Source organism: Prionailurus viverrinus, chromosome B1 (assembly GCF_022837055.1).
Source record: "Prionailurus viverrinus isolate Anna chromosome B1, UM_Priviv_1.0, whole genome shotgun sequence".
In the NCBI taxonomy this organism is placed as follows: domain Eukaryota; kingdom Metazoa; phylum Chordata; class Mammalia; order Carnivora; family Felidae; genus Prionailurus; species Prionailurus viverrinus.
The window spans coordinates 201027039-201054526 of record NC_062564.1 but is presented as its reverse complement, the minus strand read 5'-3'; the positions used below and the strand labels follow the sequence as shown (position 1 = coordinate 201054526).

Genomic DNA, 27488 nt, shown 5'->3' with positions numbered 1-27488 from the left:
CCAAAGCAGGCTCCAGGCTCCGAGCTGTCAGCACAGAGCTCGACGTGGGGCTCAAACCCACAAACCGTGAGATCGTGACCCAAGCTGAGGTCTGGCGCTTAATGGACTGAGCCACCCAGGTGGCCCTTGAAAACTATTATTTGTACCTTTTGCCTATTAATTTTTTTTTTCCAAGCGAGTAGGCTAATCTGGTCCTTGTTACTATAGCCTGGTTGTAAGCTTTAGACTAAAGTAGCTTTAATTTACCTGTCTCATCTCAGCAAGATTATGCATCTTTTCATACAATTATGATTCTTTTTGTCTTTCTGTAAATTACATATTCATTTCTTGGCTCATTTTTCCCTAGGGTGTTTCTTCCTCCTCTAGTTTTGGTGAACTCTATAGAGATTTATACACTAGAGATAATAACTCTTTGTTATTAATATGAAATTAAATTCCAGATATTTGCCAAGTATAACATTTGTCATTTAATTCTTGTGGGTTTTGTCATGCACATGTTTTTGATTTTTATGTAAAAATATTTTCCCGAATTGCTTCTCAATTATTAAATGTATTTCTTAAAAAAACGGCTTTTATGTAAAACTATTTTTCCTTATTGCGTCTAAACGATTCGATAGATTTTTAAAATAAACAAACAACATAAATAAACACATCCGGTGGAAATCAAGCCATACAGATGAGCTTTATAAGCCCCCCTCCCCCCTTGGGTGAGGGGCACTAAGGCTCTGACCTAATAGCCGGACTCTTAGTACCCAGATTTTTTTTTCAGGGAAAATGTCTTTGAAATAAACTTGCATTGATGATCTGCACGTGTCTATATTTGAAATCAGTTGCTAAAGTTGGGTAAGGTGGAGCTCCGTATGCTGAATTCGGCTGTTCATCACCTCCAAGCTCTAGTTTTTTTTTTAAATTTTTTTTCAACGTTTTTATTTATTTTTGGGACAGAGAGAGACAGAGCATGAACGGGGGAGGGGCAGAGAGAGAGGGAGACACAGAATCGGAAACAGGCTCCAGGCTCCGAGCCATCAGCCCAGAGCCTGACGCGGGGCTCGAACTCGCGGACCGCAAGATCGTGACCTGGATGAAGTCGGACGCTTAACCGACTGCGCCACCCAGGCGCCCCTCCAAGCTCTAGTTTTGGAGAACTAGTCCCTGGGAGGAAACTCCAAGCGCAGGAAGGGAAGCAGAAGATTCCCATCCAGCTAAGACCCCGTGTGGGAGCAGGGAAGCACGGCTAGAGGAAAGAGGTGCCACCGTTTATTGAGCACCCGGTATGTGGTAGCCACTGTGGACGACGACGTTTGTCCAAGAGAACGGATGCAGCGGATGCAGCGGACATCGTGCTGTTTGCTGCTGCCTCGTCTTGGGGACACCGTTCCCGAATTCGGAAACCCTCCCTCCTTACCACCCCCGCCTCCCCGCAGTGGAAGTCAGTAACTTGCTTTCCCAGCTCCCCTTGCGATTCAGGGCAGGCGCGGGATCCGGCTCCACCAATCAGATGCACGGACGCAACCCTCTGACTTGGAGGAGCGAAGTGATTGGAGGAGGCACGCGCTGCGGGAAATCCGCTTGCGCGTGCGAGTTACAGCCGAGGCTGTGTTTCGGAAGAGCAGCGCTGGGGTTCCGGGGCCCGGCCTCCCCCGTCCGCCCTGTGAGCCGAGATGTCTGTGCTCAGCGTGGACGTGGCACTGGGGGACCTTCACTGGAGGTGACTCGCGGGGCGACTGGGACGTTTAGCCACCACCCCTGATCCACAGGCCCTTTGTGGGGGCTCGTCCGGGAGGTCCCTAATACCTTTACACTGGTGCTGGGGGAACCTCTGGCTGTTGTTACCTGTTTTTTCAGGCTTGTCGGGAGGGAGACACGGTTGAAACTTGCAGCTTCTTCACCGCTGGCAAAGAGAGAGAGAGAGAGGCGGAGAGGGAAATCAACATCTCTCCTTGTTTGCCGTAGAGAATCGGGTTGGCAGACGGTGAAACCATTGTGCTAATGGCCACCAACGCTTCCCTTTGGTCATTGGAATAGGAGTCCAGCCTTTCCCCCCCGCACCAGATGCTGTGCCTGGTGACAGATGATCGTGAGATGCAGGAGGAAAACCGGGACATCAAAACTCGGTGACCAGCGAGGCTACCAAAACGACAAAAGCCCCCCACCCACCACTCCGTGCGGTCTGGTCTGGAAGGTAATTGTGGGCGGGGTGCGCAGGGTGGGGTATTTGACCTTACAGAAAGCCCGAACATGTGAATTTGATCAATTAGTGGGAAGCGATTCCCTCCAGCCCCCCGGCAAGATCACAGGGAATTTGTTAGCCCTGAACGGGAATGCTTCACAGAAGAGAAGTCCCTGGAAGTGATACCCCCGGCACGCTTTGGCTCTGTTGTCAAGGGGTAGGGTCTCTTGGGAAAGGCTTTAGGGTTTAACGGGCCTCTCACCGTTATCTGGCGCCTGTCTATTTAAAGCTTCTGCATTCATCCATTCCTTCAGCCAATACTTAATGGACGCCAGGCACTGCCCCAGAGTCCGGGAACAGCAATGGAGACTGCTTACAGAGTCCTCCCTGCGTGGGGTTAACACACTCACATCAGTCTCTCACACCACAAACAGCTCCCTTAAGTATGTACCATTTTCCTTATGGAAACTTGAGGTTCAGGGCAGGCAGCCTGTAAGCCCTTCCCCAGCTTGTTCTCTGCAGAGCAGCAAGACTGATCTTTTAAAAACTGCAAATCACTCCCTGCTTAAAATCCACTGGTTCCTCATCATTCTTTTAATTTCTATTCATTTTTAAGAGCGCGAGAGAGAGACGGAGCGTGAGTAGGGGAGGGGCAGAGACAGGGAGACGCAGGATCTGAAGCAGGTTCCAGACTCTGAGCTGTCAGCACAGAGCCCAACGTGGGGCTCGAATCCACAAACCACGAGATCATGATCCGAGCCAAAGTCGGACGCTTAACCGACTGAGCCACCCCAGGCGCCCCAGTTCCTTCCTCGTCACTCGTAAGAGTAAAATCCCAATTCCTTAACATGGGCTGTGAGGCCTTGAAGGATCTGGCTCCTCTTTGACCTCGTCTTGAACCTCTCCCCGACTTGCTTACCATAATTCAGTCACGGTTGTCTTCCCTCTATCCCTCCAGTATGCCAGGCTGGGTCCTGCCCCAGGACCTTTGCACCACCTATTCGTCCACACCCTACCCTCCATGAATTGCCTTGTTACTATTCAGACTTCAGTTCAAATACTACCTCTGCGAGAAGGCCTTCTGAGACTTGGATACCTTACCTTAAATGAACTCACACCCATTCTTCTTTCCTGCAACGTTTGTTTTATTTTTCACATAGTGCTTTCGGTCAGCTTTCTTAGTCACAAGCAATGGAAACCGATTCTGGCTGATGTTGCGGTGAGGAGGGAATCAGCCTTCACAGTTAGACATACTGGTCTGTTCTGTCCCTTACCAGCTGCAATGGCCCGAGACAAGATTCTTAATCTCTTTGATCTTACAAAGATGTGAGTCAGGACGCGTGCTTTCCCTGCTCAGTCCTCTAAAGCCTTCCCCTCTCAAACAGAGAGAAAGCCAGGCTCCCTTCTCTGCCCTCGACAGCCGTACCAACTGGACCATTTCTTGCCTGACCTCTTCTTCCATGGTTTCCCTTTCGCTTTGCTCCAGTCAGTTTGTCGCAGACTTAATGCTGCCTCAGGGCCTTTGCACTCACGGATCATGCTCTCTGCAGTGCTCTGCTCTGAACATCAACATGGTTTGCTCCCTCACTCCTTTTACGACTTCACTCAACTGTTGTCATCCCCGTGAAGCCTTCCCTGGTTGAAATTTGCAACCCCGTCCCTACCTCCTCCATACCGGCCTCTGCTTTATTTTTCTCCACGGAACTCGTCCGCTTGCAACGTACTGTGTCGCTGGCTTGTTGGCTTATTTGCCTGTCTCCCCTCCGTACAGTGACCACTCCGTGAGAAAGGATGCTTCCTCACCAGGGTGTTCTGGCAGCTGGAACACAGGCGCATGCAGGTCCGGTGAGTGAATGAGTGAGCAGGGCTCACCTGCTTTCTCCTCTTCTGCACGGTGGGCGATTAGAGCCCCTCCCCGCCATTAGGATTGTGAGGACTGAAGGGCTTAAGTCGTTAGAGTGTCTGGCACATGCCTGCAGGAGCTGGCGGTCTCCCGGCTCGCCCCGTGCGGTTCGCAGGCGTGGCTACTCACTCAGGACGAGCAGCCCAGGAAACTGATTGATTGACACTCTTTGCCTCGAGCGGCCCGAGGGCTGTGTTTGAAAAAGTCTTGAGGCCAATAACTATGAGCAGCTGAAGTCTGTCCACTAGGTTAGTCCGGAGACAGCACTGGTCACATGGACGTTGCTCCCCGCCCCCCCCCCCCCCCCCCCGGGAGAAAGGACAGGGACACTCCACTTTTTTTTTTTAATTTTTTTAATTTTACTTTTTTTTAATGTTTATTTATTTTGGGGACAGAGAGAGACAGAGCATGAATGGGGGAGGGGCAGAGAGAGAGGGAGACACAGAATCGGAAACAGGCTCCAGGCTCTGAGCCATCAGCCCAGAGCCCGATGCGGGTCTCGAAATCACGGACCGCCAGATAGTGGCCTGAGCTGAAGTCGGACACTTAACCGACTGAGCCACCCAGGCGCCCCAGGGACACTCCGCTTTAGAAAGAAGCAGAACATAATCAATCCCTGTTCACCTGCGGAGCGGCTGGGCAGCAGAATCAGTGAAAACAGAGGCCCCCCCCCCCCCCCCCCCGTGCAGCTTTTAAGAACACGACTGTGCTGTGCCTCGGGAGCCTGGGTCCTAGATCTTACTATGTGACATCTGGTGTGACGGTTAATTTTATGTGCAACTCGGCTGGGCCACGTACTCAGGTATTTGGTTGAACGCTATCTTGGATGTTTCTGTGAGGGTGAGTTTTGGATGATATTGACGTTTAAATCAGTGGACTTTGGGGCGCCTGGTGGAGCGTCCGACTTCGGCTCAGATCACCATCTCACCATTCTTGGGTTTGAGCCCCGCGTCGGGCTCCGTGCTGACAGCTCAGAGCCTGGAACCTGCTTTGGATCTGTGACTCCCCCTCTCTCTGCTCCTCACTCACTCACACTCTCTCTCTCTCTCTCTCCCCTGGCTGTCTCAGGTTCTGCAAACAGGGCCGGTAATCGTGGTAACCCTCGCGGGGTTAGCGTGAGCCCTTATGAGCTGGTGCGCATGCGTGCTGAGCGGCCGGAGATGCGGGGGCCACTACCAGCAGGATAGGGCCGCCCCCGAGCGCGTGGGGCCTGAGATAGTGCACGAAACCACAAAATGTGGCAGAGAGCACGTGAGGGCGGCAGGCTCCCTGCGAGTTCTCGGTGCCCGTCAATGGCATCGTCAACGTTTGTCAGTTGATGGGATCTGATTCACAAGATGAGCATAAATGTAGCTCAGACCGTAAGACGTCTAACACACTTTTTAAAATAGAAATTTACTTTTTGAGGTGGTCAGGTGTCTGGGAACCTCAGTCACGTGGAACCTCCTGGCAAATCCAGGAATTGAGAGATCCTAGGGAAATGTGGGGCAGGGGGAGCCGGGAACACACAATCCAAAGCCAGAGAAATGGTTCTGTGGGAAGCGTCCCGGAAGGTGTTCAGGTCCCTGGGCCCCCAGGCTGCCGGATCAGTGTCGTGTGTAAAGTAACGCATGGGAGAATTAATGGACCTTCAGCCCCTTGGGGTTTCATCGTGTTCAGCTTTCGAATCCTGGTACCCAGCCCACTGCCCGTCCTATGGGAAGGTCTTACACTTCTGTTGAATTGCACGTAATGGCAAGAAGTTAATATCAAAGGCGGGGGACTTGATGGATCTTGAAAACTAAAAGAATTTTAAATCTATTTAAAAGATGGCCTAGGGCCATCTTTATGAGGCATTAATCAGCTTTCCCCATTTCTGTCTCCATCGAGGGCATCCATGCATCCTATAGAAGTTCTGGAATGCATATTTCAATTAATATTTTCTTTTCAAAGAGGCAGAGTGGTGTAAAAACTCAGCCATGTGAGAATGTTTATAACTATTAGTCTCTCAGTGTATTTTATTTTATAAGCGTTTATTTTATTTTGAGAGAGAGAGAGAATGTGTGTGTGTGTGCACGTGCACGCACGCATATATGAGGTGGGGGAGGGGCAGAGGGAAAGAGAGAGAATCTTGGGTAGGCGCTGCACTCAGCACGGAGCCTGACTCAGGGCTTGGTCTCATGACTGTGATCGTGACCTGAGCCGAAACCAAGAGTTGGACACTTCACTGACTGGGCCGCCCAGGCGCCCCTATTTTATAAGCATTTATTGAACACCTACTGCTTCCGGTAGCAGATGAAGGGACAGATGACGTTTAGAATATGCTTTCAGCCTGAGGGAGCTCCTCGTGTAGCTGGGCTCCCGTATCTCACGGTATATATGGGTATACAAATAAGTCTGCTGCTGTCAACATTCACAGGCAGGTGGGATCCCTGTGGGCCGTAGAAATAAGGGAAGAGCCTCTTTGGGGAGGTGAAACTTAAACTGAATTATATCATGATGAGTTTGTAGGTGTCTTGAAGACAAAATTCACATCCAACTTTGAATGAATTAAGCTCCCGAAGTGTGACAGGTGGCAATGAGAACGTGTCTTCAAAGGCCGGGTTGGTCCGTGTCCCTGAGCTGAGTGGCCCCACGGGTTTCCTCCTACCCTACCGGCCACGTTACACGGCGATTCACACATCTGAGACGGGTGTGCATTTAACCCAGACCCGGTCAGCGGTGCTGCCCGGAGGGCGCACCGTGGGCAGCTCAGGTCCCCGGGAAGCCTGCCTGGTTCAGGGATGAGGCGGAGAGGCGCTGGACGCTGCTGTCATAACGTCACCTCTTGGGAAGTGGGAGAGAAATTCTCTTGCCTGTGCAAACACCAGGCGCGGGGCACCAACCCCTCGCAAAGCTAGCAAATCCCGGCTGGCCGGAACGCGGGTCGGTGCGGAAGTCGGTAGCAGAGGCAGGGAAGGCGGAAGGGTATTTTGGCGCCGCCACCGTCGCCGGCACGTCGGCCGCAAGGACAGTGACAGCAACGCCTTAGAAACCACAGCAGCGCGGCCGGAACTCCCCGGGGCTACGGCGTGTTTCCTTAGCTTGCGTCACCCCCGCTTAAGCCTCACGGGGTATCTGTTACGCACGCACACGTACGTACGTATACGTAGGTAGCGAGTATAAACTATCCTGAGCTGTCGTCGCGGGACGGTAGCGAGGATGCCAGTAAGCCCTATTGCGTATGTTATCGATGTTCAACTGTGCCTGGAGACTCTCATTATGGAAATGAGCTGATTAGCCCCTTGCAGTTCTCCCCGCGGCTCCCCCCCCAACCCCCCCCAACCCACCCCCCCCCCCCCCCCCCCCCGGCTGCACGTCCGACTTCTGTCGGCTACACCGCAGTCGGTTGTCTCCACTGAATGTAGGGAAGGCGGCTGTGCTCTGTCCGTGGTGTGATTCTAAAATCTGTAAACCAACGCAGTCACGCTGATTCTGTTTCTGTGACTGTAACGTCCTATGAGGCCACGTGGTTTGGTGACCAGCTGCGACAGCAGCCGAGGGGGAGGGGGCGGGGCGGGGAGGGAAGGATTCTGGCCTCGGTCTGAGGTTTGGTTCTCTCCTTCGCTGGCTGCGTGCCTTCCACAAGTCACGCCCCCTCCCGTGCCTCAGTTTCCCCGCCCGTAAGACAGGAAGTGACTGCATCCCCCTCACTGGGTTGTAAAAGCTGTGTGAGCGTGTGTCGGGGAGGGTGCGGGCGCGGGGTGCTCGGCAGGCTGTCCCGCGTGTAGGGATCGCTCTGCACGCTCACTGTCACCACAGTGACAGGTCCCGTGTGTCACAGCCTCTCCACCCGATCCTGCTCCAATTCTCTTTACCCTCAGCTCTGGGAGGCTTCCTCCGCTTACTCCTCCAGCCCCCCGTTGAATTTATTATTTTGGCAATGATTTTTCTTTTCCAGGAACTCTTCCGTGTTCTTCCCGTGTTTTCGGAATAGCTTGTTCTCAAGTTCTGTGGCTGCGATACCATCTCAAATCTCTCTGAAGATACGAGTTCAGCCTTTCAGGGGTCTCTTCTCTGAGTGGGCACTTTCCTTTGGGGGGGGTTCTGTGTTGATCCCCCCCCCCCCCTCCCGGAGTGATGTTTTCCCCAAGGTCTGCCGATCCCCGCCTGTCCTTCTGGTTTATCCGTGAAGGACCGAGCTGGCGGATAGAGGGGGCTCCGCGGCTCTCTGCCGGGTGCGTGTGTGACTGTGTTTGATCTTTCGGCTTCCCCCACGGAGGGCAGGTCGAGGCGGGCTTTCACCTGTGCGTGGGGTCTGTTGGCCAGCGGCTTGACGTCAGTCTGTATGCACTGGTACAGACAGCGCGCCCCTCCTTCCGAAGGCAAAGTCTACCCTAAGCACCAGCCATCTGCAATTAGGAGGTGTAGCCTCGTCGGGCTTTTCTGTTTCTTTGGAAAGTGGAACTTTCCAGTTTGGAAAGTTTGGAAATAAATGCAGCAGTTAGTGGGGTGGGTGTGGAGGTAACAATGCTGGGAGTGCTGATACCCAGCTCTTTTGCTGACGTATTTAACCATTTTTTAAAACATTTTTAAATGTTTATTTATTTTTAAGAGAGAAAGGCACAGCATGGGTGGGGGAGGGGCAGCGAGAGAGGGAGACACAGAATCCAGAAGCAGGCTCCAGGCTCTGAGCTGCCAGCACAGAGCCCAATGTGGGGCTCGAACCCACAAACCGTGAGATCATGACCGGAGCTGAAGTCGGACGCTTAACCGACTGAGCCAGCCAGGTGCCCTAAACATTTTTCAAATAATGATTTTAGATTTATAGAAGAGCTTCGATGGTAAACATAAAAGGATTCCTGTATACTGTCCGTTTGCCTCTTCCTAACGTCACACGCACGCTGCATTTGTTAAACTAAGAAATTAGCATTGCTACATTACCATTAACGAAACTATAGGCCTTTGGGGGTTTTTTTGGATTTCACCAATTTTTCCACTAATGTCCTTTCTCTGTTCCATGGGCCAGCTGAGGGCACCCCATTTCCTTTGTCTCCTGTGATCTGTGACACTTCCCCATTTCTCACGGCCACGATGCTTTGGCGAGCGATGGTCAGGCATTCTGTAGAACGCTCCTCAGTTGTGGTTTGTCTGGTGTTTTTTTATGACTAGACTGGTGCGGGGAATAAGTTAGGAATTCTCTGAGCTTGCACCAACGAGTTAACAAGACTTAGGATGAAAGCGTCCGAGATTAGGTAAACAGGGCGGAAGCGTCCCCAGCAAAGTACAAAAGCAGAAAGCTGCTTTCACAGGACGGAGGGTCCAGGATAGGGAAACAGGGAAACAGGGCCAGAGACCACGGCAGGGAAAAGTTGCCCAGAGCAGAGCTGATCAGTGAAAGAAGGGAGCCTTGTGGACCCTGAGGTGGCATGCTCTACCTGCCTTGTTCCCTGGGCAAGGTAAGGTAAACGGACGTGGCATCTCGTGCCTGCCGTGAACAACCATCTGCTGGGCGCTGCGCTTTTGTTTTGTATTGCCCTAAACCCTCACGCCGGACATCTTCGAAACCCCCCTTCTCACACACACACGAGTCAATGTTCACTGTTTCGTTGTCTCTTTCTGTGCGTCCATCGCGTTTGTAAGCCTTCTGATCCTAATAAAAACAGAGCAAGGACCCTTACTCTGGGCTCTCGTCTCCCCCTGGACATTAGCCTCTCTCGCAATTAATTCTGCGTCCGCTCTCTCGCCGGACAAGAGACAACTCCAGACTGTCTGCGACAGACTGGAGTTATGGATTTGGGGGGAGTCTAGTGTGGGAATGGAGTGCGCTTCTCATCACGTCCCGTCAGTGTCACCTGATACCAGTGTGACTTTTTGCAGGTGTTCTTTAACCACCTGGTTTATGTGGTGCCTGTCAGGTTTCTCCTCCACCACATCACTGCCTTTCCCTTTCCGTGTCCTGTCTGTGAGAAGTGAGTCTCTAGGTTCAGGGCATCAGGCTCCAGGATAACGGCCATGCTTACCCATAACCTACCCCTGGCTGCTGTCTTCATTAGGGGGCAGACTGGGGTCTCAGCCACCTTTGGTGCGTTCTCAAGGGCTTTGGGGTTGGGGGATGCAGAATGTCAGGGAAACCTCTTCCTCCAACTCATCTTTAGCATTGGAGATGTATAGGGGCACTTTTTCAGTTCATCACATGGAAAGCTACTCTGTGATTTGGGAAGAGGCCATAAAATAGGATTTCTCTGGGTCCCAGTTTGCCTCTTTTGAAAAGGGGTTGATGGTTTTGGCCTTGCAGAGATCTGGGGACCCAGTGGGACGGTCTGGGCAGCGTGGCTGGCCCGGGGCCTGGCAGGTGGTCGGCTCTCAGCAGATGCCGGTCCCCCATTGCCCCAGCCATCAGCGCTGTCTATCACCGCTAATTTTAAAGTCCTGCAGTTTACTGTCACCGCAGAGGACAAACGACTCTGAGGAGTGCTTTTCACAGGACAGAATTTTTTCAATCTTTTTTTTAATGTTTGTTTATCGATTTAGAGAGAGAGAGAAGTGGGGAGGGACAGGGAGAGATAGAGGACCGGGAGAATTCCAAGCAGGCTCCGAACTGCCAGCACAGAGCCCGATGCAGGGCATGAACCTACCAAGCGTGAGACCATGACCTAAGCCAAAATCAACAGTTGGATGCGCCACTGACTGAGCCACTCAGGTGCCCCTCCTAGGATAGAATTTTAATATGGAAGAATGAAATATGAGATCACTATTTATGCCCCCTCTTGTCTCTCTTTGGCAAATCAGAGCCAGAAAGTTCTCTGTGTGTGTGTGTGTGTGTTTTAAAATATTAAAACTATAATATTTTCTTCAAATCCAGTGAAATTTGAGTTTCCCTTTGCTAAGAGCCCTGTGTTTAGCCCAAACCCGTTCCCCCCTCCTCTTTCCTAATGGACTTTCCCTTTTGTTCACCCATGTCGCTCACTCCTTCATCCAGCCTAAACCACTCACAGCACTTCCTTCGCCCATGCCAACGCTTGGTTCAGGATGGGCATGAGACCAGATTTTGACCAATGAGTCATCAGGGAAAGCTTGGGGGATTCTGGGAAAGACTTCCCTTTTTTGAGAGAAAGCTCCGGGAACACAGGATCCATCCTACCTCCCTGAATGCTCTTGTGTCTGGTGTGATGTGCTCAACTGTGGGGCCACCAGCCTGAAGATGATGCCAACCCACTAGGGATATCCGTGCAGAAGGGTGGACGAAACCTGGACCCTGGTGGTATCGTTGATCTGTGGACCGTTCTGTGCCAGGAGCTCCCCTCCCCTGGACTCGCTGGGGATAGTACTTTTTTGTGTGCCAGGCGGTTAAAGTCGGGTTTCCTCTTGCTCATGGCAGAAAGCAAACTCATACTTCTAGAAAAATCCTCCCACAAACAAGCGGCCTTTAAAAAATACCTTTCCAAAGACTCTTTGAGATGTCCTTTATACATGTCTGATGTGCGTATCCCAGAGGGAAAGTGAGCACACGTGTGTGCACTCATGCTTGTGCGTGAGGGGCAGGTTACAGAGCGGTGGGCAGCTCACCAGGAAGGGAAGCAGATAAGAAAGAGCACCGCCGAAAGGGTCCAGAGGAAGGAGAGGAGAAGACGATTTTCACTGAGTGTGCATCATACGCCAGGCGACTGGAGCAATGCATTCATGATTTTGTGTTATCACCATGATGGCTCTCCGAGGTGTTACAGCCGGGACTCAGAGATTTCAAGTGTCTTGAAATCTGACCCCAAAGTCTGCCCCATGCCTTTACCACCCAATCCAGTCCTTCAAGTCCCCTAGAAACGTCCCGAGTCCATCCATGTTTCCCCATCTCCAGGACCACCACCCTGACCCAAGCTCCAGCGTCTCTCCTGGGCTGCTGCCCATCCGCTGACCGGTATCCTGTCAGCCGCCACCCTCGCTCCCACGTGCCATGGTCTCTTGTCTGCACGGCTGACGCCCTCCTCTCTCAAACAGCTCAAGGGGATCTCACCGCACGAATCCAAACTCCTCCCGGTGGCTCCCCTGCACTTCGGTGATCCGGCCCTGCCTGGCTCTGTAGCTACTTTTCACTCCACCCACCAAGCCCCCACCTCCTTGGCCTCTTTACTCTTCTTGGAATAACCCAGATCATTTTTAATTCAGGGTCTTTGCCCAGTTGGTTCTCTTTGCCTGGAATACGTCATCATCCATCATCTCTTTGCATGGCTGACACTCTTGTTGTATTTATTTTTAAAGAGAAAGACATAGGGGCGGGGGGATGAGTGGGGGAGGGGCAGAGAGAGAATCCCAAGCAGGCTCCATACTGCCAGCGCAAAGCCTGATGCAGGGCTCGAACGCACTAACCATGAGATCGTGATCTGAGCCCAAACCAGGAGCCAGACGCCCAACTGACTGAGCCACCCAGGTACCCCGTGGCTCCTTTTTTAACCTGCAGGTGCTGACCCTGGAGGCTCTCACTGAGCACAGCAGGGTAGCCCCCTCCATGTGGCACCCTGTTAACTACATCGGTTACCTCCATCGGTTAACTCCAACTTGAGTTATTTTATTTCTTACTGTTTCCTTGACTGACTCCCCCTGTGGAGAATATTGACTCCATGAGGGCCAGGAACTTCTCACCACCGAGTCACCTGTGCTCAGGACAATGTCTGTCACGTGTTGGTTTCTCAAGTAAGAGTTTACTGAATGCATGAGCAAGTGTGCAAGTCCTCTGCATTTGTGTCTTGCTCATCTGTTCCACAAAGGTTTCGAGGTGGCTCATATGGAAGAAACCCAATCGCTTAAAAAATAGACTTTACAAGATAAAACATGAGAAATAGAGAAATGGTGAAATTAAGTTACAAGATCAACACCAGATACTCAACGCCACGCTGTTCTCAAAAATGAGCCCAATCTTGTCTCTCGGGTCCCTGTTAGCTAAATAAAGCCATTAGTAAATGTCACAGTGTCCTAGATCTGTCCTTCGTGCCCACACGGCCTCACCTGACTGGTCCAGGAGTCTCTGTACTGAGCTGGACTATCGCACTCTTCCGCTGGGGAACTCATACCAAGGGATACAGAGGATTCAGACAGGTGGCCATAGGCTCCAAAACTGTGAGATGATGAATCTTGGGAGCTGCGCAGGGTGATGAAATGGCTGGAAAAGCAAGTGTGCAGAGCAGGGCAAGAGCACAACTTGCGTATGTGAAGGTGGGGCTGAGGGGGAAGCTCTTGCAGCTTCAGAGAGCAAGGTGGCAACTGTGGCTGCCGGCTGACCCCCCAGTTCCCACGAGGGCATCTGAAGTGCTCCAGATGGCATCAGTAGGATTCCTCCTGGTCCTTCTGACAAATCTGCTTTTCCTTGAGCTTCTGGGTCTCTGTTCTCGATAATCATTGTTCTGAGACCAGGACTGATGAGCGGCGATAGCACCGAACCAGTCAGAACAGACTAGCTTGTGTGGCAGTAACAAATATCCCCCAAATCTCAGTGGCTTCAAACAGCAAAGACCTACACATAGCACACATCCATCACGGGTGGACTGCTGTGCTGCTACACGTCTCCTCTCTGGGACCCAGACTGATGAAGTAGCCTATAGCTGAATCATTACCAGTCACTGTGGCAACTGCCCAGTGGATTAAAAGTGGTTGGAAAGAGGAAATCACCTATTGTGGCAATGTAATTTCCTGCTTAAGCCACATTGAATTACTTGCTCTTCTTGGGAGGTGACCAGATTTCTTTGATGCCTTTGGGACTTGGCAAAAAAGACCTTAGCAACAACCTATAGGACATGGAACTAATTCTTCAAGAGGTATAGACATAAAGCATAATACAAGAAAGCAGGTCCACCATTACATTCTGGTTGCAACCTCAAAGAGTGGGAAGTAGGTGGGAGTGGGGAAATTCTATCAAAAGAGATGTGGAGGAGGCTAGTGAGTAAAACTTGGGCTTATTTGATTTTGGTCTCCGATAGAGTAGGACTGTCCAAAGGTGATTTTCACATACTCTCCTCTGTTGGGTGTGGCTGTGATCAAAGCCTGCCCATTTCCCCCACAAAGAAGGAGGAATTTCTCTTCTGAATGGTTAGAATCTGAGTCACTGATGGGGCCACTATTACTAATGGCTGGAGCTGCTGTGCTTGGCATCCTTGAATTGGATGGTGCCATGGTCAAAATTTGAGAAGAGTCGAGGGTCTTGCTAAGACCCTAATCCTGGTCTTCTTGCTTCAACTTGAGCTTCTCACAGGGCTCTGCACTGGGGCTTTGGTGTTGATAGGGACGCTTGTTCACTGATTCCTATTTTGCTATTGTTTCATGAGCTCCTTTAAGAACCTGTTATAATGGGGTTTGGGGACATGGCGAAGGGCTGTCAGCACAACAGGATTCAGGTCTTTCTCACCCTGCCCAGAACATCATCTGAGAGCGCCCCACTCTCACCTTTAATTGTTAAGAGTTGGCTAAATGTGACCTGTGAAATGAATTTCTATTAGGAAATGCCATTAAGTATAGAACATGGTTGTTCAAATAGCTTCCAAGAATCAGGACAATACAAAATGGCGGCCTTGACGCCTGGGAAGAGTCTGCGTGTAATGTGTCACTCTCGCTGCGGAGAGGAAAGGATTAGAAAGTGTGTGTTTGGGGCATGTGGAATCAACACGAGGTGCAGAGACACTTGAGAGGGAAATCCATTAATCATGTTTGTCCGTGCTTACCCAGGAAGAAAAAGCTGTGTGTGTTCTGTTGACAGTCAGTAATTAAACACGAGAGAGGCCTCATCATGATTTCATGCTCCCGGTAGGAAGAGGAAATGGTGAGAGACACAGTGCAGGGGCTGAATCATCAGAGTGGTAGGCATTTGCTAAACGTGGCCAGAGCTGGGCGCCGAGGTGGGAGCGTCTGCACCCCTTCCACATCCATGGAGAACCTGCTGAAAGGCAGTTCGGTGCTGGGGGCCGGCAGAGCACAGCCCGCCCTGATGGGTTCGGAACCTGGCGTGGGAAAGAGGGTTTGGGGCAAGATACTGTAATATCTGCCAGTGAACAGGAAGGGATTCACACCATCCAGCTTTGGCTTTACTATTACTCTAAATATGCACCATTTTTACTCACTGGCACAAGAAGCCCACGATGTATTTCCACGGAGGCAAGGAAACCCCGTTGCCACCACCCGTCTCCAGCTTGTCCTATCATGCCCAGATTGCAAATCACGATCCTCCTGCAAATTCTTGCTTCGGTGCAAATTTCTCTGATCAGATTGCTTGCTCAGCAGTATTGGGCTGGGCTACTCCTTGGGAATGGGTGTTTGCATGAGGGAGAAGGGAAAAGTCTTTTGGAACTTGGAACTCAGGGGAGATGGCTCTGAGGGGGTGGGTAGGGACTGCGTACTCCACTGGGTGGAGGGCGGAGAAGGGCAGCCCCTGGGAGTGCACTGGAGAGTGGAGAGAAACATACCCAGGAAGTACAGTGGGGCCAGACGGCAGGCAGGAGGATGCCCAAAGCAAGCTTCACCCACCCCACCCCACTTAGCGTTGGGCTGGCTCTCATGTCATTCATTCCAAAATTACTGATTACCTCTTATGAGCCAGCAGAGTTGGGCCTGGAATATGGAGGCTGAGACACAGACACAGCCACGAATAGGTCTTGGCCTCTCTTGGCCTGAAGGAGGATGAGCCCTGGGCAAAAGTCGCCTTACTGTGCAATTAATGGCCGTCAGAGCCAAGGGAAAGTGAAAGTCCGTGAGCAAGCACGTGGAAAAGGTCATGTCTGGCTCGGGTTAGTCAGTGTGGTCAGGAGACCAGAAGCCATCGTGGAAAGGGGTGGAATTGACCCCGGAGAGGCATGTATTTTGATGTGCGGGCGTGGGAGTTGAAAGGCATCCCAGGCAGGGACAACGGGGTGGGCAAAAGCAGGGAGGCGGGAAATCCAGAAGTCTGTGCTTTAGAGCACATGGTTTATCGGCACCCGCACATGTGCTGTGTAGAGGTTTGAGCTGTGTAATTTGAAATTTTAAGAGTGTTTTTTTGCTCTAGGTGGAAAACTTTCTGTATTTTTTTCTGTAATAAACGGATTGCACCTTTATAGTGTAAAATAGTGATGGTGATGATGAGAGTAATAACGATGATAATAATACAAATTGGGATCGAGTTTGATTTTATTGGGAGTCAAGTAAACACATCACCAACTTGGTGTCCTTCCCCCCCCCCCATGTTTCCAATTGAACTAGAGCCTTTTGGCTCTAAGAGGAACACGGCCCCTCCCCACCCAACCCCGAACAAGAACAACGTCGCAAGAAGGAATGCCCAAGAAACAGTTTATTCTGAACAAGAAACAACATCAACTTAAACACAGCCAGGAAATCTGGTGTCTCTTGGGCTTACTTCTAGCTCCTGCCCCCTAATTCATGAACTCAGCCCAGCAAGAAATGCTAAGTGCTGCCCGGGTCACAGTGAAGAGAGAAGCAGCCCTGCGATTGCCTGGAGGGAACAGGACAGTGCCGGTGGGGGACGGAGAACGACGAGTGTGCAAGATAAGCAGACTGACGTGGGCAACGGAATCGAGGAGTAGGCTTGGCTGAAAGGAGGACTCTTAGGAGCATCTCCTTTTTGAAGGTTAAAGACAGAAAACCACACCCTCCGTTAAAACGTCTCTTAAGATTTCGGAGAGATGGCATGGACGGCCCCGAGGGTGGACTGATGATGTAAAAACTAAAAACCGGAAGTTGGAAGGAAAACTAAAAGCACAGCGGAACGTCGACAGGGATGGACGGAGTTCCAAGACTCCGGGAAGAAAAGCTCAAGGAAGCCAAACCACCGGACTCGTTTCTGCGGAAAGTGACCTGCCAAACGAGTGACGTAGGGAAGTCTCTGCAAACGATGACGGTGACGTGGGCACAAAGTGCCTACCATGCAGTGGGTGCCGTGTGCTGGGCACGGGACACACAGAATGCCACCGACTCCCGTAACCACCCTGCAAGGCTGGCTTCATCACCGCCGCTCTGAAACAAGGAAACGACACCGAAGTGATTATGCCGTTTGCCTAAGGTCTTCCGGTTGGTAAACAGCAGGGCTGGGTTCCGAGCGCGAGCCTGACGCCGCACCGAAGCTCGGTCCCCGGCGCTACGGCGTCTCCCCATCCAGAGGGCAGAGCGCTGCCCGCACAGGTCCCACAGCCGTTTGTTCCTTGTGCGAGTCCACTGTCCTCCTAGACTCAACTTCCTGGTGACCCACGCTTCTTTGTTCCTCGATACAGAGCCACCTCATCTGTGGCACTTGGGGACCCTCTCTAGGACAATGCTGAGGAGGCCACTTCCAACCCTTCACAGGAAAGACACCCAGAGGGGACGGGGACTCAGAATTTGGTGGTGGGACTGGGTTTGGGAGGAACTCTCAAAATGGTGGTCAGTGACTTGACCTTCTGAAGGGCATCCACCTGCCATGCCAGTGCGGGGTGTGTGTGGGGGGACCTGCTGGGATTACAGGTGGGAGGCGGTCTTCTGTGAAGAGGGGCAGACATGCACCTGTAGCATCAGGACCTAGGGGACCAGGCTGGTGCGCGGCCACGCCACCTTAGAGGGTCAGAAAGACTGGCCTCCCAGAGGCGGCAAATGAAGACACTTCCGGTTTTGCTCCAGGATGTGGGAATCGTGGGAATGGAGGGGGTGCCTAGTTGCCTTGCGGGATGGGAGTGGACTTCAAATATCAAGGTTCTATTTTGCCTGTGTAAACAATTTCATAAATGTCACAGATTTTGCATGTCTCCTACCTATTTGGTTTCTCCCAATAACCTTGTAGAAGTGGGACAGCTGTTTTAACCCCTTTGGCAGATGCAGAAAACTGAGGCACAGGAAGGGCAAGGTTGTCCGAAGTCACGCAGAGAATCCGTCAGGCACCTGCGACCAGAACCCGGGCTTCCCAGCTCCAAGCCCAGGGCTGTCTCTGCATCTGGTGTTACCAGGAGTGAGATAGGGACCATCGTGGCACAGAGAGGGGCTTCCGGTGGGCAGGACGGGAATGCGCACAGTCCCGTCAGGCGGCCGCAGGCAGTGGCTTAGCTGCTGCAGCCCCGGGAGCAGGCGTGGCCCAGGATGTTGTTGTTGCAGCCGTCCTGGAGCTTGCCCTGGGTCTGGCTCCCAGCTCGGCCCTCTGTGTCCAAGAGCTGGCTGGTCTGCCCCTGCTGCCTCCTCAGCCTGCAAATAAACACAGCACAGACCTGAGTTGGTGGCACAGAACGGAGGGTGGCGGGAGGTCTGGGAGACGCGTTTGGACAAACAGGGCAACTGGGAAGCCCTCGCCCACGCCGTCCCCTGGCTTGGGAGGCACGGCTGCTACAGGCCCAGAGTGTGGCGCCCTGGAGCCCAGGCGGGCCTGGGATCGAAGCCTGGGTCGGGTGCACTCCGGTGAGATACTTAACACACAGAGCCTCAGTTACCCTATCTCAGGAAAATGGGGATAATGATTCCTGCCTTAGGACTCCCTGCGAAGTCTGCGGGAGATCATGGATGTGATTTGCTAAGCTCACACCGTCGGTGTCGGTGATGAGCCCCCGCACATCATTCATTCACGCCTATAATCGAATGCCCACTGATGTACCAGCCACCATGCAGAGGAGCAGGGGAGACCCTGGCCAGCAAAGTAGTCCTCTTGTCTGTCCTCACGGAGTTTACCATCTAAACGGGCAATGGCCACTAATCAACTTATACCCCAAATACATATCCAAACAGATGACCACCCAGCCTTACAAAATGGCCCACGACAAACTGTTAAGGGGGCGTGAGTCTCAGCCCTGCATTTCTTCACAGCTGGCCACCTGGTCGCCCCCCACAGCATCTAAGACGTCAACATCATTCTCTTTGTGACCTTCAAGTTCACGTTCACGCATGATCCTAGAACTGTCATCGCGTGCATGGTGCAGGCAAAAAATAAAATGGAGACCTTCAGGGAGGGAGGGAGGGAGAAGTCTGAGACCAGGAAGAACACAGCTCTCAGCACTTGCTAGTTGGGCACCGTGGATCAAGCTGCTGTCTTCTTCTGGGCCTCAGTTTCCCTCTGTAAACCTGGGATTATCCCATTCACTTGGCAGGAGGCTAAGGGAATCAGAGAGCATGTGTGTGAAATATCCACTATGGGGCCGGAAATAATATTGCCACAATTCTTTTTAAATTTTTTAAAAAATATTTTTTTAATGTTTATTTTTTATTTGAGAGTGAGACAGAGTGCAAGCAGGGGAGGGGCGGAGAAAGAGGGAGACACAGAATCCAAAGCACGCTCCAGGCTCTGAGCTGTTAGCACAGAGCCCAATGTGGGGCTTGAGTTCATGAACCACGAGTTCATGACCTGAGCCAAAGTCAGTCGCTCAACCGACTGAGCCACCCGGTGCCTCTAAATTTTTTTTAAATGTTTATTTTTGAGAGAGAGAGAGAGACAGAGTGTGAGCAGGGGAGGGGCAGAAAGAGAGACACACGCACAATTGGAAGCAGGCTCCAGGCTCTGAGCTGTCAGCACAGAGCCCGATGTGGGGCTCGGACTCCCGAACTGCGAGTTCATGGCCTGAGCTGAAGTCGGACGCTTAACTGACTGAGCCACCCAGGTGCCCCATATTGCCACAATTCTTGTTCTGAAGGACGCAGGTTTCAGACTGAATTTACTTTTTAACATTAGTAGCTTCCATCCAGCAGTGTGGACCTATGAAAGATGTAAACAACAGCCACTTCACTCGGCAAACATGCACATGACTACAACACAGTCATGGCCTTGACAGGTCACAGTGTGTGTGTGCGCGCGTGCGTGTGCACGCACACACGCTTGGTGGGGTCTTCTAGTGTCTGCAACAATGTGAGGGCTGGAGTGAGCTCTTCAGGTAATGCTGAAGTACCAGCAACAACACAGTATTTTTAAGACGGGAAACTTGGTGGCCACTGCCTCCTACCCTTGGGCCACCCGCAGGGCCGAGGAGCAGGTGTGCGGTCCCTGTGCCCCTGTGGCTCACAGCTGTCCAGCTCGCACACCTGGGAAAGATGGTTAGGGCTCGAAGTCATCATCCTATTGAAGGAGGCGTCAGCACCCAGAGGGCAGCCTGGGGTCTGGAGGACAAAGTGGGTGGGGCAGGGAGAGTCTATCTAGGATGAAAGGGGGTGGTCGGACTTCCTGGGCAGGGCTGGGAACTTCCCAGGAACCTTCCTCCCCTGTCCCTCCTCTTTCCTCTCCTTTGTTTTAAGAGACTCTCTCAGGCACTCCTGGAAAGAAAATCAGATAAAAACTAGGGAAAAGTCGAAAACTCAAATGGCTAAGAAACTAAATGGCAGATGCCTGCACTTCCAAAGCAGGACGTTCCTCTTTGGTTCATAACTATAATACCATGTAATTCTCTGGGTGTATCACAAGATAAACACGAATCCCATTATCACTTTCTGTTAAATGTTCAAACACAGCAGAGGTAGCGTTGCTGTCTCTACACCCCGGTCCTTCTCTAATTCTAACACAAAATATAGCTTCAAAAGTTGCATAATAAAGAATGGAGCAGATGAGGGAGAGGTGGATTTGGAAATCTTGTTGGGGCAGGGAAGGTTTCCTGTAGGAGGCAGCATTTGAGCTGGGCTTTAAGGATTTGTATGGAATGGGGGTAGCGGGAGGGAGGCAGGGGTTCTGAAATGAAGGGACAGGAGTGAGGTAAGGCACAGAAATAGAACAAACAGAACACTGCTGTGTGGACCAGCATCCTCTCTGGAGCTGATGGTTTAGGCACTCTGGCCCCTTCTTTTGGCCAGAGTTATTTCACAAGTAGAACCAGCAGCTTCAAGTCTGCCTTCTTCTGTGGAGTGTCATACATCAAATACTGTGACCGTGAGTACCGGACCCTACAGCACTAACTAAATGAAGTACGGGTCATGTGTGCCCCTGGCAACCTACCATCAGATTCATTGTGAACCAAGGTGGCTGAATCAAGGAAGAGGGACCTTTCTCTGGGCATCCCCCCATCCACCTAGAGCCTCTGGAGCTGGGATTCTACTCTAGTTCCGGGAGACACCAAAGCCTGCATTCTTCCAACTACACCTGCAATGCCCCTCACCCACCAACATTCATCATCCATTCTCCACCCACCTAGCAAAGTCCATCCAGTTTCCACCCACCAATTCATCCACTTACTCATCTGCCTATTCACCTACCCCATCCATCCATCCATCCCTCCCCCCATCCATCCACCCTTCCATCCATCCGCCCTTCCATCTATTCATCCATCCATCCATCCATCCACCCTTCCATCCATCTACTTCCATTATGTCCACCCATCTGTCCCACCCCCAACCCCACCTATTCATCCCTCCTCACCTGTCCACCCTTCACACACTTACCGATTTACCACCCAGCCACCCACCTCCCATATACACACCCAACACCCATCCATCTGCCTCATCCATTGATCATCCCCCCCATCCACCTAATCTACCTAGTCATCCATCCATTTCATCCATTCACTATACACTGATCTGTCGATCTCCTGATTTACCCCCATTTCCCCATCCACCCCCCTCCCATCTATCTCCTATTCATCTACTATCCATCCACCCATCACCCGCCTGCCTATCCGTTCATCCATCCACTCCCATATTTCCATTCATCATTGCCACCCACCCATCTGCTCAATACACTTCTACCTACCCACACACCACCAACCCATGCATCCCCCTACCCTTCCACTAGCACTGTCTGTGGCTCACAGTTGAAGGGGCTGTGGAGCAGGCAGAGAGAAAACAGCGAACATTCACTGTGATGAAGTCTCTGCTGGAAGGAAGTGCCACAGCGTAGCACCAAGGGTCTGGGCTTAGAGCCAGCCTCCATCCCTGGGGCTGCCACTTACGAGCTATGTGACTTTGGGAGGCTGGACTCCCAGGGCTATCGTTCTTCAAGACCCATGCTCTTTCCGTTGACTCCTATGCCGTCCAATCTGGACCTGGAGGGAAGAGAGCGTGGAATGATTTTTCCACGCTCTGAAGGAATTAGAATGGCTCATGTTGCTGAAATAGGAATCCGTGAACCGAGAAAGAGATACGAAACCATATGGTTGTGGCCCTGAAAGCTCACTTCTATGACTAGCCCACAGCCCAGTTTTATCTGTAACGGGAAGAAATGAAAAAGGCTTTTACATATCCTACTAGGCAGAGCTCAAGTCTGCCGATGCAAATTGGCTGGTTATCCCTGCAATGGCAGGAACATTTAATTTTCTCAGCCAACTTATCAAATTAATTGTCAGCTTTGTGGCCAGAATTCCGAGTGACAGACACAAGTTCCCTCAACCACCCCCCTCCCCCGAACTCCACCATTAGATGCTAGAAGGAAGCACTCTAGGATAGCAAACCTTGCCCAAGGAGAGGAGGACACACATTAAAATTCGTAATAAATCGGGCTGGAGGCATTTTTCAAAGGCAAAGCATCTGAGAAGAGTAAAATAAAATGATTAGCAATCAAAGGAATTTAAAATCAAGCTATATCACACAGGCAGGATGCAGTCGGCTTAATACCCAACATCCATCCAGTACGGGCTTTCCGCAGGTAAGGCCCTGCCTCTGACATGAGAGCCGGGTTTTCGTTTATGCCATCAGCTTCGAGAAAGAAAACCATTTTAAAGCGTTTTCACACCTATTGATATCATCCCACTGGTTCTCCCCATGTATGTTTCCTGGACTGTGTAGAAAGGTGGATGGAGAGGCAAAGGGGTGTATCGGGAGAGTGCAGGCTTAGGAGTCTCGGCAGAATCAGATCAGAGGCCAAGCTTCGCCATCACTGGCCGAGTGGCCGGGGACTTGCAACTTCTTCAAGTCTCTCTCTCTCTTCATCTGCAGCACAGGGACAGGAGAAGATGAACCACTGTGTGCCATCCGTCTGTCCCATAGCAGCTACTTTATAAAGGGCAGCTATTTAAAAACAAATTTTAATGTTTATTCACATTTGACAGAGAGAGAGAGAGAGAGACAGAGCACAAGCAGTGGAGGGAAAGAGAAAGGGAGACAGAATCCAAAGCAGGCTCCAGGCTCCGAGCTGCCAGCACAGAGCCCGATGTGGGGCTCGAACTCACGAGTCGCGAGATCATGACCTGGGCAGAAGTCAGATGCTTAACCGACTGAGCCACCCAGGTGCCCCTAACGGGCAGCTATTTTTGCGATGATGATGATCGCATTGTGGAGATACTCTCATTTTGCAGATCGGGAAACTGAGGATCAGGAAGTAAAAGTTAACTGCCTGTCATAGTTCTGATGGAAGTCTCCAAGCATGGAGGCCCCCAGAGATGGTTCTGTAGGCCACGTCCTGGGTGGGGAGGGGGTCAGGGCAGAAGAACTGGAGGAGTGGAGGGTACTGGGATGGGGTACACACGGAATGGCTGAGCGTCAGGACCCAGAAAGTGGGTGAAACAGGACAACGGGCTGAGTAGGACAGAATCCAGGCCCAGGAGTCACAGCGGGGTGCAGAGGGGTCCACAAACCAGGGAAGACCAGGGTGTGGAACCAGAGACCGGAACCAGGTCTTCTGCCTTGTTATGTTGTCTCTCATCCACTGGAAATGGCCGTCTGTGTCTACACAGTACCCGGCACACGGTCAACGTGCCGGGAGGATGGGTGGGCCAAACAAAGGAATAAATGGCCACCCTTCATTAGCAGGGTGCTTGCCCAGAGGTTGGCAGGCTCTGTGTCACCATCAACAAGGGGGAAAGAAGGCCAGTTGTAATTAAATGAAACAACAAGTGTCCTCACGGGACACAAATTGGATTGTCATTTGCAGAACTGGTGAGTCTCAGCCCTTGTGGGCAACAGTTCACCTGAGTTAACATGCATGAAGCTCTTTTTTCTTGTAGCTGAGGGAGTTGGGACAGGTTGTTATGTGTGTGTGTGTGTGTGTGTGTGTGAATTAAAAGTTATGGCAAAATCATGTTTGACCCAGCACTTAATGGACATGGGCTGATAATTCTGTATATAATGAATTACATTAGCCAGCACTCATGTAGCGTGCACGGATTACGTAGCAGAGGCCGTTAAGTACTTAACACGGGTGAACTCACTTGTCCTAACAACCACCCTAGGAAGTTGGCATTTACATCCCATTTTTCAGATGAGGACACTGGTGCCCTGGCATGAGGCCCAAGGTCACAAGGCTAGCAGGGATCAGTATTCAGACCCGGTGAGTCTGACTCCAGGACCTGTGCTCTTAGCTGTTATGTATATTGCCTCTCTGTGGTTCCTGAAAACCAGAGTTGAAGTTCCAGGGAAGTTCTGGAAGAGCCCATGCCAAACCGAACAAAGGTTATCGGGTGGGGTTGGGAGGTGGATGTGGGAAGGACGAGAGTCACTGGCGTGTACTCCGCAAGAATCCCTTCTCTGGCATCCCTGGCAGAGTCCACTCTGGGCAGGACCCTGCTGCTCGCCCCGCCTGAGATTTCCCGCACGGGGAAATAGCTCAGACCCTTAGAACCTTCTCCCACCTAGAACCGAGACAAATCTGCTGTATGCCAGCTGCTCTCCTTTGGCCGTTGGTGCGCTCTCTGGAATTCTTCTCTGTCTTCAATTCTTACGAGCCCCCGGGGCTGACCATCTCCCGTTGTCCCCCCAGATCCACTCAACCCAGCTGGGAGCCTGGGAATCTGCAGCCTAGGAATCTGGTGGGGGTGGTGCGTATCGAAGGCTCCCACGCCCTTGGCTTCAGCGAGCTTAGCCAAGGGGTGGGGGGCTGCAGAGATCAGGAGCAGGGGGAGTCAAGCTGGGGTATCTGTTCCCCAGGGGCTCCCTGCACCGTCTCCTTGAGCAGCTGGGAACACTGGAAGGTCACTGTTCCGGCTGAGGTGGCCGTGTCCCCTCTTCCCCCTTCTTCCAGTGTCCAGGTGGAAACGCAGTGGCTTCCGTGTAGCCCCAATCCGCCGCACTGTGTGAGCGGTGGGACATACAGAGGGGCCTTTTCAAATAAGTCTCCTGGGAGTATTTCCTCTGGGATTCGGGCTGAAAAAACAGCTTTCCGGTCTCTGCAAGGTGTCTCTTCCTTCGGTAAAAACTCAGCGTAACTGGCTGTTCTCCTTTGAAACCTCATCACTTCCTGGGAAGACAGCCTTCTCTGCAATTCTTATCTCACACATTCAATAACAGCCTTTGGCCAGAAGCGTTACAATTCTGTTTTATCTGCCGCTGCCTGAAGCAAACGTAGGGTGTGCACCAAGGGTGTGAGATAGCAAAGTGGAGCGGATTGTCTTACTATCCTCCCCCTCTCTCCACCCGTTTGCAAGCAGATCGGCTTGGGGCAAACAGCAGGGACAGCCATCCGTGGGGGTGATGGGGATTGAGATGTATCGGGTGTGCGTTCTCATTCGACACCTCCTCATTTAGTGCCTGCATCCACCTTCTGGAGAAGAACCAACAGCACCCCTGGTGAGGAGAAAGGGCCGTCAAGATATAGCAGCTGGTGGTAGGTCACACGCTTTTCAGACCTGAGCCCAGACTCCAGTGAAGGACCCCGCTCTTCCCGCCTTCCCAGCCCTGTGCTTCTTCCTGCCCGAGCAGATTGCTCTCTGGGTCTAGAGGTGAGGTTGATCTTTTGTGTCTGAGCAGGCTGACGGGAGAGACTTCCTGGGTCCCCACTGGCTTGGGTGCACAAGAAAGGCCTGAGCCAGCAGCCTAGTGGATGGACAGTCACCAAACGTTCTGATCTGCCCGCTTCCAGGCGCCTGGCAGGATCTCGCTTCGGGGCTCCCGGGGCTGGGCGGGCTGTGTGACTCATTCTGGCCAGTGAGTGTGAGTAGAAAGTGCGACCAACAGACTGGAGCAGTGCTGTTGCCAGACCCTCTCAGAGTCTCTTTCCTCTGTCACTGTGATGCTCCAGCGATGCTGCTGCTGGCTGGGTCCTGGGTGAGGAGGATGATGGCGCTGTGGGAGGAGCACCCCCGCCCCCCGCCCCGACCTGCCATAGACAAACCCTCGTTATGAGCCGCCGAGATGCGGTGTAGGCTCAGAGAGGGGATCTGGAGGTCCAGCCACCGGTCTGTTGGTGAGTAATGGCCTCAGTCTGGTTCTGGGTTGCAGGGAGTTGCCATGGGGAAACCCTGTGGCTCCAGACAGGAATGAACTCTTTGACAGTTGAGGGGCCCGAGGGAGGGGTACTCTTTGGGGCCGCCCACCTCCGTGCCTGGGCCGTCAGCCCCGTCTGTCCGCTCATCTTCCCCACCCCCATCCATGCACGGTCGCCATGCTTCCACCTTCCCAGAGGAAGAGGAGGTCAGATGGGAAGTCAAGGGGGATCACCTGCCCTTTCTTTGTTAATCTGCCCTAGCCCTCAACACGCGCCACTCCCTTCTTCTCTCCTCTGCCGGCCTCAGTTAACTCGGCCCTATCAACCCATTTTCCAAGTGGAGAGCACTGCCTTTGTGTTGCCTTCGCACAACTCGGCCGAGACCGGAGCCGACGCCTTTTCATAGACCTTACCTCCCTCCTCTTAGCTATTGATGGGGTAAGGGCAGGCACTTGACGCAAGCAGCGCCAATCAGAAGCCTCCTCCAGTGGCCAGACTTGATTGGTCCAGGGAATGCCAAGTGGGGCCAATCAGAGCCATTTCCTGGGATTCTTGCGTTTGAGGTCCAGCAAGCTTTCTCCTTGGTGACTTTCCTTCAGCTTCCTCTTTTGTCTGCCTTCCTGGGTCTGGTGGTAGAGGTGGGAGGCTCGAGGTCTCCGCACTGTGTCTGCCACTGTGTGGAAAGAACGGGTTTACCGTAAAAGAAAACGACCTCGATGTACAGAGAAGCAGGACTCCCTGGAAGGAGGAACGAGCGAGAGTCCCATTTCACCCAAGCCATTTGCTTTTTTATCTCCAACCCTAGCAGCCACGAGGGCCTCAAGAGAACTCACCATTTATGCTGGTGTCTGTCTTTGTGACCTCCCAGGGCCACAAGTCTTCCAGGGGAAGCAACGGCACATATGTGTATGGTTATTAAATGTATTAAAATATCACTAATTCATTTACATGTCAAACGTCCATACTTCAGAAGTCACTACAATTTTTAGTTTGCACTCTTTGTAAAATAACTTTTCTGAGACTAATAGGCACGCTTCACATTTTGGTTAAAATTTGGGAGGAATCAAGGGTTAATGACTGCCAGGCACGGAGCCTTCACTGGTCCCTGGCCGGTGTGTATGCTCCTCATGGCTCCCTGGTGATGTACCAGCAACTGCGTGAAATATATTCCCTCAAAGTTCCGGAGACCAGACGTCTAACACCGAGGTGTCCGCAGGGGCCTGGGGTAAATCCTTCCTTGTGTCTTCGGGCTTCCAGTGTTTGCCAGCGATCCCTGGCATCCCTCAGATTGTGGCCACTTCTGTCTTCAAATGTCCCTCTCCTTAGAGAGACCTGTCATTGGATATACCTAGTCCAGTTTGACATCATCTTAACTTGATTACTTCTGCAAAGACCCTATTTCCAAATACAGTACTGGGTGGGGGGTG

The 27488-nt window shown here is 52.0% G+C and overlaps 1 protein-coding gene and 1 long non-coding RNA gene across 2 annotated transcripts in view; one reads left to right on the top strand and one right to left on the bottom strand.

Annotated features, from left to right (window-relative positions):
• The first annotated feature begins 1623 nt into the window (after positions 1-1623).
• Positions 1624-25563, top strand: LOC125164701 (uncharacterized). The gene is made up of 4 exons (XR_007151860.1): positions 1624-1708; positions 2026-2182; positions 3942-4015; positions 25383-25563. It is a non-coding gene; the product is annotated as an uncharacterized LOC125164701 (long non-coding RNA).
• The window catches only part of STK32B (serine/threonine kinase 32B), a 398879-nt gene continuing 387724 nt past the window's right edge, over positions 16334-27488 (bottom strand). The window contains exon 12 of the mRNA XM_047857552.1: positions 16334-18209. Within this exon, the coding sequence (XP_047713508.1) occupies positions 18071-18209 (139 nt within the window). The 3' untranslated portion in view covers positions 16334-18070. The remainder of the gene's footprint in view (positions 18210-27488) is intronic.